Source organism: Miscanthus floridulus, chromosome 8, assembly GCF_019320115.1.
Source record: "Miscanthus floridulus cultivar M001 chromosome 8, ASM1932011v1, whole genome shotgun sequence".
Lineage (NCBI taxonomy): Eukaryota > Viridiplantae > Streptophyta > Magnoliopsida > Poales > Poaceae > Miscanthus > Miscanthus floridulus.
In genome coordinates, this window is record NC_089587.1 from 3,298,570 (window position 1) to 3,313,545 (window position 14,976).

Sequence of the window (14,976 nt, forward strand, 5' to 3'; positions counted from 1 at the left end):
CCCTGCAAACAGATGCACATCTCCTCAATGCAAAGAGTAACTATAGCATGTTTATGTTGTAAAGAAGGAGCATCACTCTACTTGTTGCCACAATAGTATCAGACGTCCTGTTCGCTTAGCTTATAAGCCGTACTTTTTCAGTCAACGAACAATATTTTTATCTCACAACAAATCAGCCAACAGTACTTTCAGCCATGGCTTATCAGCCAAGCTAACAGGGCATAGTATAGGTAGCTACGCAGCCTGGCAGGGCACATGCCCCCCTCCCCACTACATTCGTGGAAAACAATTTAAGACGTTCTAATATTGCATTTGAATCTTAATAGAGCATTCAAAGTTATGTTTACCGGGGCATCTCTAAGGGTTCCCTTATCCCATCTTTTAGATTTTATTAAAATTAAGGTTTATGTAACAAAAATGAATCTCCTATAGTCCTTATATCTAACATCGTATATTATTAGTGATATCCAAAATCACGCCCAAACTTGGGAATGCATGTTATCTATCCTACATGTTATTTAAGATAGGAAAATTATTGAGGAAGAGAAATTATTATAAATTTTTCTTGTTAGAATGTTCCTATACAAGAATAGAGAAGAATTAGTTTAGGAGGACTCTAAAAAATGCTCTTAGGTGTCTTGGTTCATACTTATAATTGTGTTTTAGATTATTTGAATCGGTGCCATTACAATTTTCGAGGATTGAAGAAGCACCACTACAATTCACCTATTCGGATACGAGCCACTTTAGGTCTTCCGCTCTCTCAAATATGTCATCATGTACGCTTTAGGCATTGTTGGGCCCATTTACAAACGAAACTTATTTTCGTATTGCCTACAATGTCCCTCTACCCTCCACTCTCACTGTAACCTAGGCATAGGTCTCACGTGTCATCTTCTTCGTCCTCTCTTCCTGTCCACGACACTATCTTACTATACACTTGGGTAAAGTTAATTTTATTTGACTTGGACAAATCTCGTAGTTGTTTTTTTTGGGGGGTTGGGGTTGGGTGGGGGGGTGGACGGAATATAAGATGGGGCACATGCACATCTGCTTTCGTTACAATCGCTGGATATCCAGTGTTTTTGTCGGATATCTCTTTCTCCCTCGTGCGCTGTGGATTCAGTTCGGACATGGAGGACTGCCATCCTATCGGCATTGATCTCGTGTCCAATTTCAATCTATCTATCCTATATTCCTATCCCACGATCTCAATACCATTTCTTTTCCCCTTGTCGATCTAGATGCGTTTTCCTGTACTGTACATTCATGGATGCAGATGCAGGTGTGGAGTGGATTCGTCGAGAGGCATGAACAAGAAGATGAACAGCACCCGCCGCCGCTGCACCAATCAGAACCACCACCATCTCCTCCTCCTGATCCTGCCAATCATCTCGTCATCTGAACGCCGCCGGCTGCGTGAACGCCTCCATCCGGGGCTCCGTCAGGTCCACGTCCACTGCCTCCTCGTCGCCAGGCGGCGGCGCCGGTGACGGTGGCCGCCAGCTGCCCCTCCCGTGGGGGTTCATCAGCACGTTCACCAGCTCGCCCGAAACCACCGCGCCTCTGCCCACAACGTTCACCCTGTCGCCGGGCCACGACGCGCGGCCCGGTGACGACGTCGGCGCGCGGCGCGTTTGCTGTTGCCACTGGACGGTCGTCGTCGGCGAGCACTCCTGCTGCTGCAGCTGCCTCTCGATGTCATCGTCGTCCTTAGGCTCCGGGTCACACCTCCCGACGTGCGGCGACGGCTGCAGAGTTGAGTGCGATGTCAGAACTCAGAACGCCTGCAAGAGATGTACGTGGCTGGGATGAGAGAAGCAGCTGACCGTGAGGTTGAAGGCGGCGGCGATGGGGAGGTTCCGGCGCTTGGCGCCCTGCTGGAGTGGCGCGATGGTGGCGAGGATGTGGACGACCTCCGTCATGGTGGGCCTGGCCTCGGGGTCCCACTGCAGGCACTCCCGCGCCAGGTGCGCCATGATCTGCATCTCCTCCGCCGGGAACTTGCCCTGCAGCGTCGGGTCCGGCAGCTCCGTCACCACCAGCCTGCTGTCCCGCAGCCGCGACGTCGCCTGCACGCCCATTATGTACAATCGCTAAGCTCCTGCTTGTTGTGTTGTGAACCGAACCAGCAACCCGTGCAGTGAGATACGCTACGCCACGCGCCCACGCACCCAGATGACGAGGCTCTCGTCGGCCCTCGTCGATGACGACTTGTGGATGGGCTGCCGGCCGGTGATGAGCTCCAGCACGACGACGCCGAAGCTGAACACGTCCGACTTGAGCGACGCCTTGCCCACGATGGCGTACTCCGGCGCGAAGTACCCGAACGTGCCCAGCATCCGTGCCGGGGAGCTGCTGCAGCTCGTCACGCCGTCGTTCATCAGGCACTTGGCCATGCCAAGGTCAGTGATCTGCACTCGCTCACAAGAATCGAAACCTCAACATAACAGAACTTGCAGCGTTGAACTTGTCATCCAAGTCAATGGATGACTGGAATGCATCACCGCTGACCTTGGCTCTGAACTTGTCATCCAGGAGGATGTTGGTGGACTTGATGTCGCGGTGGAGGATACGCGGCGCAGCCGCCTCGTGCAGGTACTCCAGCCCTCTTGCGGCGCCGAGCGCGATGCTCACCCGGGTCTGCCAGTCCATGGGCTTCCTCCCTTGCTTCAGGTCCAGGCAGTCCCTCAGGTTGCCGTTGGACATGCACTCGAACACCAGCAGCCGCTCCAGCTGCCGGCCCTGGCTCTCCGAGCAGTACCCCAGCAATGGCACCACGTGGCAGTGGTTCAGCCTCGACAGCAGCTCGATCTACGCGTTATCACACGTCAGAAAATGAGAGAGGAACTGCAATGGCTGGCATGATTGCTGCTTTAATTTGGTGTCTGCAGTGTTGCGTACCTCTGACAGAAACTCGAAGTCTTCGTCTGCACCTCCTAGGGGCCTAAGCTTCTTCACGGCAACAACTTTGCCGTCGCCAAGCTGGCCTCGGTACACCTTGCTCGATCCGCCAACTCCAATAAGATGCTCGTCTGAGAATTTCCCGGTTGCTTGCTCCAACTCTGCGTATGAAAACCGAATGATGACACCAGGGAATGTGCCGCTTTCGCCCCCACAGATGAGATTGCACCTACACAGAAATTCTGTAGCAGGAAGTTGAAACAAGAGTCAGGGTGTGGCTATGCACTGTCCTCAAACAAACACATGCAGCTATCTCAGGCAATTCAGTCAAGCACAACATCTCAAATTTCAGACAGGGAAAATGTATAGGTTAAGCTTGCCTTTTAAAACACCAAGCCTCGGTTTTGGTTTCATTTGGGGAAGTGGAGACGATCGATTGCTGACGAGGTTTGATCTGCTGCTCCAACTAGTGTATTTATCGAAGGAGTATATCTGCGATCGTGGAGAGAGAGCATCCTTGCGGCGGAAGTAGTATACAGTGGTGACAAGGAAAGCAGTAGTGGTGAGAATCACACAAACTAGGAGCGTAATCATGACTGTTTTGCTGGAGACATGCCTTTTCCCCTCCTCTGAACTTCCTGAAGTTATAGTGGAGACCATATTCAGCAACCCCAGTTTCACTTGAGCATTTAGTGCATAATGGAGTTCGTGTATCTGAAATTCTGAATAGTTAAACAAGAAACTATCACATACCAGATGTGCAGTTACAGGAAGTGAAGCAACTCCTGGCACGTAGCACAGCATGTTCTTCTTTCTGAAGGTCCTTATCAGACGCACATGTGCAGTTCCATGACCCTGTGCTGCCATTTTCATCTGCCGCAGCAACAAATTCAGGTGGCATACTGGCATTGTGGTGTAATGAGATGTTGAGAAGCTATATGATCGACTGCCCTTACCTCGTTGGCAATGGCAGGATGAAGAACAATTGGACAACAGGCTGCTGTTAGAGTTTGGTCCACCTAGCGGATGAGCTGCGCATACACATGTCCAGTTTGTCGTTTCAGTTTCGCCTGTGCTACCATCTGTACAACAGCTAGTGTATCAGATATTGTTTCTTTTTGTCAACCACTCCATATTTAGTCATTTTTACGAATATTTTGTCACAACAGCTTTGAAAATAGAAGTGCATTCATGATGACTGTAGAACTTACCACATGATGCTGCTTGCATCAGAAGAACACAGCTGAGGGAGGCCAGGAGAAGTTTCATGTGGAGATCCATCAGCTCGCACCCAAGTAGAGAATGGTGGAAACATCAAATAAGTCCCATCTAGTGTAAGATCTGAAAAATAATGATGGAAAATAAGAATTGGCATGTTTGAAACCATTGCCTGCTGACCAAAAAGTAATGGAAAAACACCACCAAAATACATGCGGAGCAGAATGAACAAGTCTCATCACGTTTTGATATTAAACAAGTACATGGTTGACTAACTGTATCAAAATATCTCTAGGGGAATAGATAAACAGAAAATAATGAGTACAAATTTAGAATAACTTGAAAGCTTAGTGCTTGGGATATAGTAATACATTACTGCAACTCAACGTTAACAAAACAACAAATCCTGGAAAATGGATGTCTTCTGCTTTGAATGGATCACGTTGATGCTAATCAAATATTCTTCAAAACATATGACACATGATCTCCAAAAACGGCTAAAAGTACAAGAAAAAACCTAATTAAAAATTGCCTCAGGCAAAAACGACACGTATCCTGGTCTGAAAGTAGAACCAAAGAGGCGGGAAGGATGAAAGGTGGGAAGAGATGGAGTCTAAGAACTGATAGACAAAGAAGGCAGCTTTTTTTCTGTCGAATGAAAGAAGGCGCAATGCAGGCAATTCCAATGAAGTGGCAGAAGCTATCAACAATAGTTTGACAAACGTATGCTTGCTTTCAAAAAGAAGATACTAGCACATTCAGTGCAGTAGGAGACATCTCAACCTACAGCACTATATGTGCAGTAGGGAAAAAGAAGAAGTAGGCCTTGAAAGAGATTGGCTGTACTTAGGTGCAATGTTCTAATTGGGGCATTGAACACTGGATTATAACTTAAAATGATATCTGGCCTGTAATGCCGGGTGTGAGTGAAAGATGCCAACTCTGGAGTTAATCAGGGTCTTCAGAGATCTCAGGCTGGATCAGACTCCTGAAAGCCAGCCTATGCAAGATTGCTGGATGTTCACACCAAACCTTCCAGTAGAAATCTGCAAGCGATAACGATTTGGACTATCGCTATCAAAAAAAAAAAAAGATTTGGACTAATGATCACAATCACAAGATGCAAACTCAAATCAAGCCACTGGATTATGTCGGTCAAGAACGAATGAGCGAGATTTCAAAATGTCGTTTAATCTGATAGTTGCGCCCCGTCTCAAAATGCTCGCCTGTGGATGTGCTCTCTACAACTACCTACTGCAGGCTAGTAGTGGCTAGAGCTTAAAATAAGCTGCTCCCTTGGAAGTGCCTTGGTGGTTGCTCCTAATTTAAAATCCTTTTTGGTTGGCCCGATCCATCTAAAGAATCGTTGAATGCTGAAGTAGTTGCAAGATACACATCAATGCATTGTATCCTAGACATGTAATATATCTTTCTAGATCAAGATCTTAGGCATGTAATATAATAACAACAGTATTCTCTAATCATGGATCGAAATACTTGAATAGATTCTTGGGTTTAGAGTAAATTGACCAAGTAGTTGGGCCTCCATGATCTCTATGCCCAAGATTCTCCCTTTTTTCCTCCAGGAAGGAAGTGGTGTTATATCATGAAGACCCAATCTTCAGACTCAACAAAATGCTAAGCTGCCTTTTTCAGTATTTCTGGCCACCGACATCACAAAGAGTATTAACATAGAGCTCGCAGATTGTTTAATCGGGCCGTGACGGTTAAGCACAAGCAGGTAGGTGAAGATGGGAGCGCCACAGAAAGATAATAATGTAACAACGACGGAAAAGACGTCGGCATATGCCGCTACCTGACAATACTCCTTTTTTTTCAAAGGAGGGAAGCCTTTCTACGCTGCAGGACGGGGACATGCTACCTGACACGTACATGTAGCATCAAATTTTTGGAAAATCTTGAAATCAACAGCAGGATTGATGAGCAGCTACGGCATGCAAGCAAAATTCAGCTATTAAGACATCAAGTATATAGGTTGTAGATGTGGAGGCAGGACAGCACCAAGGTGCGTCTGGCTGGCCCTGCCTGGCTATCCCTTTCTTCTTCATCCAATGTGAACAGAGTTTGGCAAGATATTTTCTTTAAAAAAATACTTGGGAGTTTGGTAGTAAGTTTTTTGGGGATAAAAGAAGAAACTGATGCATGAGTGAGAATGTGAATCGCGTCTCGATGGCAGAGGATTCAATTCACCAATGCATTGATCCGAGTCGATCTTGGACGGTGTGGGACATGTGAAAGGAAGCAAGTGCTGAGGAAAATGCAGATGCAGTCACACGTGTGTGGGTCAGCAGTGACCGCGTTGGAGAGGTAAAAAGAAAGGTATCTAGGACTAGGAGTAGTCCTCTTTTTTCTTCGTTTGTTGAATGAATGAATAAACGAAAGTTACCATACCACATCTCCTCGGCCTCGAAGAGATTAAACTAGTAGTAGCTGCGTGTGAATGCAGAGGACGAATGATTCACGAACGCATGTGAGCATCATTCTGTCAGAGACGACATGAGATGAGAGAAGCAAAAGGCCACCCGGACCGGAAAGGCGTCTCCTTTTTTTTTGCTCACTTGCTCTGCTCTGGTGCTCATTCTGCTTTCACTTGTTCTCCTGCCTATGGTAACTGGCAAGGAGGACGGAGGGTCAATCGGAGGCGTCCATTTCTAAATCTGTGGTGGAGGTGGGATCTGGAAGGGGAATCAAATCACCGGGAGATGGATGAAAGGAATGGATGGGCCTGAATTTGGCCGTCGACTTCGACGACGAGGGGGCAGGCAGGGGGGAGGTGAATGAGAGGCCGACGTGAACACGACACGAGTGATGGCTCCCCTGTGTAGTGGAGTGGGTCCTGCCTCACTGCCTGTGATTGCCAAGATCTTGTTCGTTTGGCTGTGGCTCGTTGTAAATGATCGTAAATTTCTGGCTGAAACAATATTTTTCTTCCACGTAAATCAGCCAGCGGTATTTCTTCGTCAACCAGCGAAGAATGGTTGGGTATGCAGTTGCCGCGTGAATGAATAATGGGGGAATTTCATGTGTGCCATTAAAACAGATCAGTGCCGAAAGCAACAGCAAGGAACAAGGGAAAAAGAACGATTGGTTTGAGGCAGTAGGCAACAACAGACAGAGCACGACACGATTATCCAAGAGGCGAACAGGCAGGTGGTGTTTCCTTTCTTCCACAGATGGGATTGAGTAGTTAGTACTAGTAAAACTGTGAGCAAGGCTGGGATGATGGGAACTGGGAAGCTAGCTCTCACACACAAGACACACAGCCCCGCCGGCCAGTCTCCCTCTCCCACCCAGACGGGGAGCCGGTGAGGCCATGGCCGGCAGATGTGGAGGAGGAATGCGGCGGAGGCCCGAGGGGAGAGGAGGTGCAGGTCGTACTAACCTCGTCAGAGACTGCAGGGAGCGGAGGAGCAGCAAGCAAGCACTCAGTCGTCTTCCTCTTCCATCGATCCCTCCTACCCTCCGCCGTCATCGTCTTCCCTTCCTCACGCGCCCGCCCCGGCCCTGCACTGCCCTCTTTTTTCTCTGTGCAACGGGCTGCGTTTGCCTTGGGGCCTTTCCCTCTTCTTCCTTGTCTTGTTGGAGGAGAGGAGAGGAGAGGAGCGTCGTGGATCCGAGTCCTAGCTACCTAGTAGCCTAGTACTACCGTGTAATAGGGCTTTGAAATTGGATGCACTGCAATAACGAGGGAGGAGGACGGAGGTGGTGATTGGTGAAGCGGCCAGGCCCGTGCACCGCTGCACACTTCATACATACATAAGGCCAAACAACGCAAATGCTGCCAATTGCCACCGCCACCGCCACGGGGAGTCCGTCACCAAACCGCCTCATTTTCTGCACCGCGGCACACATTCTTCCTTCTCACGTGTACTGTACTCCAACCAGTACAGTACATGTACGCCCGGAGCCAGGTACTCGTGCTGCTGCTGCTCTTTATCTTGTGCCAGCTAGCGCTACCAGTACCAGTACCAGTACCAGCAGCAGCCGGTCCCAAACTTGAGACTCCCAATGTACCATACTACTCCCATACCAGTATACCACACAAAATCCAGACCAACATGTTTCCACACACGCACACACAGCAACACCCAGCATATGCATGAATGAACCATTCTGTTGTGAAATGACACATATACGTGAACGGACGTCTACAGACGAATAGACGTCTTTTTACGAGTGATCTCATCCATCAAACACATGATTAGTGGATAGGATTAGACAGTTAATTTTAGTTCCAAAAGGCATGTCTTTTGGGAACAGTCGTGTCCCTTCGTGACACCCCTTCACTTATATAAATATACTTCCGAGATCAATGAAAGCAACAGTTCTTCCAAATCTTGTTCATTTTTATTCACACTTTTAACACATTATCACGCATGCTGTTCTCCCTGAGAGAAAAAAAAGGCCGACAACCAAGAAGCCTGAAGCCGATGTTCTTGATGCCGATGAAGCCCAGATCACATCGTTGTAGAGATTCGCCAAGATCGAAGTCACGGCCATGGCCATGGCTTACTGTCTCGTGATCTTCCACGAAATCATCTTCCGCCATCATATTGCAGCAGGGAAGGCGAAGAACAACATCGGCCTACACTAGTGGAGATCAACGGTGACGCAAGTCATATGTCAAGGCAAATTTGCTTGCCTCTACATTAAATTCATGATCTCCGCATACATGAACAGAAGGTACCAAACCAACCTGTTAATTGTGTTCGTCGTGTTTTCTTCACTTATCGGCATCGTGGTTGTGGCCGTGGATGCTGTGACATTCACGCCTGGATTGGTAGGCGGCTGCCTTGTGTGGCCCGACTCTGGCCGATTGCAAGCCTCATGGTGATGATTGCATCTCGCCGGAGGCGGCGGTTGCGTCTGCACCCACCCTTTTTGGCGTGCGGCACTGCTGCATAATGACTTGAGCAACGACGTCGGCAACCGCAGCGAAGGTGGGGCCTCTGCACTCAGCGCGCGGCAGCCCCCGTGTGCCAGGCCAAACTCCGATGTCTGGTGGCCACGCCCCACTCGCCAGGACGGCAGCAGTGGTCGTGCCCGCGAGCCTGGTACCCTATCGTCGTCGGCAATCGGCACCCGTGGCTGGCGACTCGGCCGCCAGCGACCTTCATGTCGTGGCCTCGCGCCGCGGCTGGTGCCCCCCCGAAGCGGCCCGAAGTTGGCCGCCCACGCGTCCTCCGCTCCTCGCGGCCCCCAGCGTCGGCAACCGGCAGCCCTGCAGGCCACCGCGCCAGCGGCTCATCGGCGATAAGGGCCAACGACGATGGTTGTGCCCCATTCGCCCAAATCGGCAACGGCGGTTCCGCTATGCCCGTGGCCCGTGGTGACAGTCGGCCCAGTCCGAGACCCCTTCCCCGGCGGCAGCGATGGCCGGCTCTTGAAGGCTTCCGTGCCCGCGACCTCGCGTCGAAGGCCCCTGCGGCCACCGCGTATCGGCGTCCGCGCCCCCCGAGCGACTTCCCGCAGTGGCGACGGCCGCATCTCGGCCGCACAATGTTTTCTCTCGATGGAGAAACCGTCCTTGGGGATAAGGCAGTGCAAATTTGCACAAAAATCCTTCATTCTCCTATGAATTACATGATAATCCTAATAGATTATTGATGTATTCCAGATTTATGTTTAATCCCTCATGTTTTAACATACTGCGGTGTACTATATTTACCCCACGTAAATGCTCATTTTACACCTTAGATTTAAAATGCATTATGATGCATAATATTTACCTCCTGCAAATAAGTAATTTTGAGACCCATGTGTCATCAAGAATTGCATCATGACATGTACTGTTGCAGATGAATTTACCACTGTAAATTTGCTTTCGCTTTCTAGACCCTATGTTTTCTAGAATTTTTTTAGTACTGTTCAAAGCGTTTGTTCAAATTAGCAAACCCAATAAACATGTGATATTAACATTGCATGTTCAAAGTATTTGTCCAAATTGGCAAACCTAATAAACATGTAGTATAATCATTACATTGTTCAAAGTGTTTGTCCAAAATGGCAAACCCAATAAACATGTAGTATTACTATCACGACGTTTTCATCGCAACTACTTTGTTATTTGCAATTTTCATTTTATGTTAAGCCCGTTTATGCTTTATTTAAAGCTTATAGCGCTTACATTTTTTAATGCAAAATCAATTAAGTGTATTACCTCATTATTTGTATAACACAAATGTTTCACATTGTATGTTGACCATACACAAGGTAGCGTCATAGTTGCTACTGTGGGATCTACACTAAATTCTTAGTGACTATTCTTAATGTGCGTACCCAATATCATAAATTAGAACATACGGTCTACATCTTTTCACAAGATGACTACCATTAATCAGCATTCCTATTGGCCATACACAAAGTAGCACCATAGTTGCTATTGCGGGATATACACTAAGTCCACAACTTAGTGACTATCCTCAACGTGCGTACTCAATTTGTTTGCGGATTAACTAAGGTCTACATCAATCTTTTGATGATTACCTTAAAATGTGTTTATACAAATTGCATACACCACTTGGCATCTACTGTTTAACAGACTATGTCCATATTATTATAGGTCTATATCTTTATGATGACTACCTCTAATGTGTTAGCATAAATGAGGTTTACACTAATACTGAGATAGATCTTGTCTCCTATTTATTTTTGCATTAATTAATACAGCATCACCATAGCAATTTTAAATTTACCCTTAGCGTAAAATCAGAAAATCTATGGTTTAAACATTGTTAGAATAATAGCTAGCAAAGAGTTTGATCTCTTGTTCTTGATGGTCACCATTATCTAACATAGTCAATGGACGTAATGTTAAACTTGATGTTCTATGGATTCATGGCAATATTTGATGCTCCTCATAAGAGAGCATCACCACTTATGATCAATTTAAATACAAAGTTTTATTTAAATAAAGCACAATATACATCCAGGTCACACGTATGTGTATCTCAATGGGTGCAAATCGAAGCACTATATGGCTAGCTTTCAATGAGTGATACGAACAACACAATGCAGTCATTCTGCCCAATGCCAACTATGATTGGCCACAACTTTATCTCTAGGATCTTAAGTCCACTTAAGAATATAATTATGTTGTTCCAAAATATCCCCCAACATTGCGTTTTCACGAAAGCACACAACTTACCAAATGTATTCTAGATTAATTCCTATATTACTTCAGGTCTAAGTGTATGATAAACTCTTATCGAGAAATCATCATTAGCATTATAGTGATGCTCTATCATCGGAAGTACATTGAATTTTCAAAATCATTACAAGTTCGATGCCATGTAGTAATGCCATCCATAGAACTTTAATGGTAAGCTTTAACACAAAAAGAAGTAGCAGCCCCGTGCATTCTTTAGGGTGAAGGCATTTCCCAAATATGACAGAACCATATTTTGTCCCAATTGTGTATGTTACAGCCACACAACTTGAAAATATCATGCCTTAAAACATTTAATTGATCGATATTACAAATCCATTGAAAATAAATATTCGGCTCAACAATAAAGATACGAAGCACGCTTCTATCTTCAACCTAACACCACTAGGAAGGCTAGTTGTTCACAAGTTTCATGAAAAAAACCAAGTAGCAACTAAACACTTAATTAATAAGTGGGTCTTATGAGCATGGAGAGCACGATCATCGAATTTACTTTGCTTGATCCATTTTGGAGACCAAATTTGTCTTCCATTTACAAAGATACCTAGTATCTTCGTCCCATTTCGGTGTTGTAATATAAAATATTATCATCAATTTTAATTGAATATCACAATAATGTGCCATCACATTTGATATTCTATTAATTAACTTGTATGTAATCTACATATTTGCAAAGAATGTCATTATATTCTTCATGCTATATATAGACCTATACGGGAGTCAATCCAAATGCAAAGAGGAATTTTGCTTAGTGGATAGTTGCATCACAAACTCTATACATAGGGAAGCAAAATATTCCTAAACTCTTACATAGAGACAAGGAAATATTTTGTTAATCGCTTGACGCGATGTCATGATAGTGGGTTTTGGTCGTCCTACTAACATACTCCCTATTGGTACTTAAATAATAATCATAAATTTATTCTTGTATTCTGATTCTAAAATGTACCCAATTAAAATTATAGAGATATCCGTCAATGTGGTTTTCATATGGAAACCCCAAGATGACAACAAAGAGGAGTATTTTTCTCTTAACAACGGATATGGCAATACTTAAACAAAACATCCTCAGTTGGATTTGACTACATATACATAACCTGTATCCAATGTTGCGTATAAATAATTCTCTCTTGATGTCAACAAGACTTGGCACATTTGCCTTAGTTATTCTACTATAGAGTTAACTTGAGAATTATTGTCAATTTTATTGGTCATAGCATCAATATGAGCCACTACATTTTTTGAAGAAATTCAAGAACATACATGTGACTCTATTTATCATTTTATAGACCATAAAGATACTATGTAATGCACATTTATGCATCCATAATATAGTCCCAGGTGTGTCTCTTAGTCATGAGAACCATCACTATACCAAACTCATTGCTGGAAATCTTCAATTTAGAGCAAATTATCCTAGATGCGGGATCAAATCCATTTTATATGGAACAGTTTAGTTTTGGGGTACTATATATCAAGTACCTTATGTCCATACCAATAATGGTTTTATTGAGTCTCTTATTGAGAATCAAATTGTATGACATATTAAAATAGAACTGTAATTTACCAGAACTAAGTTGTTTTCATGCGGCCTTACACACCGCATCATTAATTCAAATTCATCAAGCTGCACTTATACAACTGCCTCCGTTGTAGTGTGTACTTGAAACTTTGATCGCAGCCAAATATTTCCCATCTGCGCATCGAGTATGTTTTCACATACCCATGTCACCACCCTAACATACCAATGGGCATTAGGGATCCCAAGAGGTAACTCTACAGGGGATTTATAAATTGCCCGTATGTTGATCACATTTGAGGATAATTCCAGACATTAGAAGGAGATTTATACCACATTAAGAATGTCAGAAATCAAAAGAGCAATCCTCACATCCACGTACCAAAAAATTCTAAACCTAATCGTTTAGAATGTCTTATATTTGCATCATATTGCAAAGAATCTGCCAGAAACATTTACTGATAATAAGGGTGTCACAAAATCCTCTTATCCTACTTATAATGCGCCTGAAAGAATGGAGGTACCAATTAAAACCATTAAACTTCCACTTCCAAAGAAGAGGGGGAGAAGTACGGCCGCTCCTAAAGATAATGCTCCAAGTAAGCGTCCGAGGATATCGAGGACAATATCCTCCAAATTAGTAAATCCAAGCTAACCTCAAGTTGGTAGACACCCAAAATAGATGAGCATCCAAAACCCGAATCAAAATCCACCCGGATCAACGGTGCACCTAAATTCTGATCCTAGGACATTGGAACACCCTGACTCCATATGGGAAATGACTCGGAGTCCAAAGGGTTAACATTTTCACATGCTATATTGATTTCAAGAACTGAATCAATTATTTAAAGACTACAAATTGTCACGGCATATACTCCTCAAAGATTGTTTTTTTACCTTACTAGATCCAGACCAAAAGTCCTAGGCAGAGTGTCTTCACACTTAAATTTGGTGAAACTAAAATGTGGCAATTAAGGAGATTGCTCTTGTTCAATGATAAGAAGTATTACCATAGTAATATCTTCCCTCATAGAGTTTCTTTTTAGAAGCAAGGTGGTGAACAATAAGAGCTTGTAGCATATGGTTTTACGCAGAGACCCAGACATATAAGTCCCAATAGACTTCATATTCTGAATCTAAATACAAATCGCAACATATATTGTGTATAATTAAGCATGATTGTGTATATTGGTTATTTTGATATCATCATGATACAGAAATAATTATGCAATCATTTGAGATACAATTTCCATCATGTGAATTCGAGATGGAGGATTTGGGTAAGATCAAATATTGCCTAGGCTTACAACTTAAGCACCGTCCTTCAAGAATTTTAGTGCATCAATCAGCCTATATCCAGAAAATATTAGAGAAATCCAATATAGACAAATCATATCATAACAAAACCTCGATGGTTGTTCGTTCTTTAGAAATAGAGAAAGATCCATTTAGACCACGAGATATTGGAGAAAAGATATTGGGACCAAGGTTCCATATTTTAGTGTCATTGGAGCACTTATGTATCTTGCAAATTGCACCAGGCCTGATATCGTATTTGCAGTGAACATACTAGTTAGACATAGTGCAAATCCAACTCACCGTCATTAGACGGGAGCGAAGCATATCCTCAGATATCTTAGTGGCACAAAGGATCTTGGTTTATTCTTTAAGAGAAATTATGATCCTAATATGATTGGATACACGGATGCTGGTTACTTATCTGGTCCCCATTCCAAACTGGATTTGTATTCTTACATGGAGATACAACTATTTCATGAAGTCTTCTAAACAGACTCTGACGGCGACCTCTACTAATTATTATGAAATTATTGCTCTATACGAGACATCACATGAATGTGTATGACTTTGTAGAATGATTAACCACATACAACTGGCATGTGGTATTGGTTCGATTAAATCACCTACAATTATCTATGAAGATAATTCCGCTTGTGTTACACAAATGCAATCGGGTTACATAAAGAGCAATATCACTAAGTATATTGTTCCTAAACTGTTTTATCCCCATGAATTACAAGAAAATAGAGAAATAAACATCTTGCAAATCAAGTCATGTGATAATCTCGCTGACCTATTTACTAAGTCCTTACCAACTTATGTGTTTCAAAAATTGGTACATGGAATT

General features: G+C 44.2%; 1 protein-coding gene across 3 annotated transcripts; it reads right to left on the reverse strand.

The window, feature by feature from the left end:
• Window positions 1-1,031: 1,031 nt before the first annotated feature.
• Window positions 1,032-7,878, reverse strand: LOC136475523 (receptor-like serine/threonine-protein kinase NCRK). 3 transcript variants are annotated; one of them, XM_066473012.1, is made up of 11 exons: window positions 7,526-7,878; window positions 5,939-6,004; window positions 4,116-4,245; window positions 3,861-3,986; window positions 3,658-3,777; window positions 3,285-3,542; window positions 2,905-3,146; window positions 2,515-2,814; window positions 2,175-2,414; window positions 1,830-2,072; window positions 1,032-1,751 (listed from the first exon to the last, which is right to left on the reverse strand). In XM_066473012.1, the coding sequence occupies exons 3-11, from the start codon at window positions 4,183-4,185 to the stop codon at window positions 1,398-1,400; spliced, it is 1,953 nt and encodes a 650-aa protein (XP_066329109.1). In that variant the 5' UTR covers window positions 4,186-4,245; window positions 5,939-6,004; window positions 7,526-7,878; the 3' UTR covers window positions 1,032-1,397. The 3 variants fall into 3 exon arrangements, with proteins under 3 accessions (XP_066329109.1, XP_066329107.1, XP_066329108.1); XM_066473010.1 differs by lacking the exon at window positions 5,939-6,004; XM_066473011.1 differs by lacking the exons at window positions 5,939-6,004; window positions 7,526-7,878 and adding an exon at window positions 4,640-4,980.
• Window positions 7,879-14,976: the final 7,098 nt, after the last annotated feature.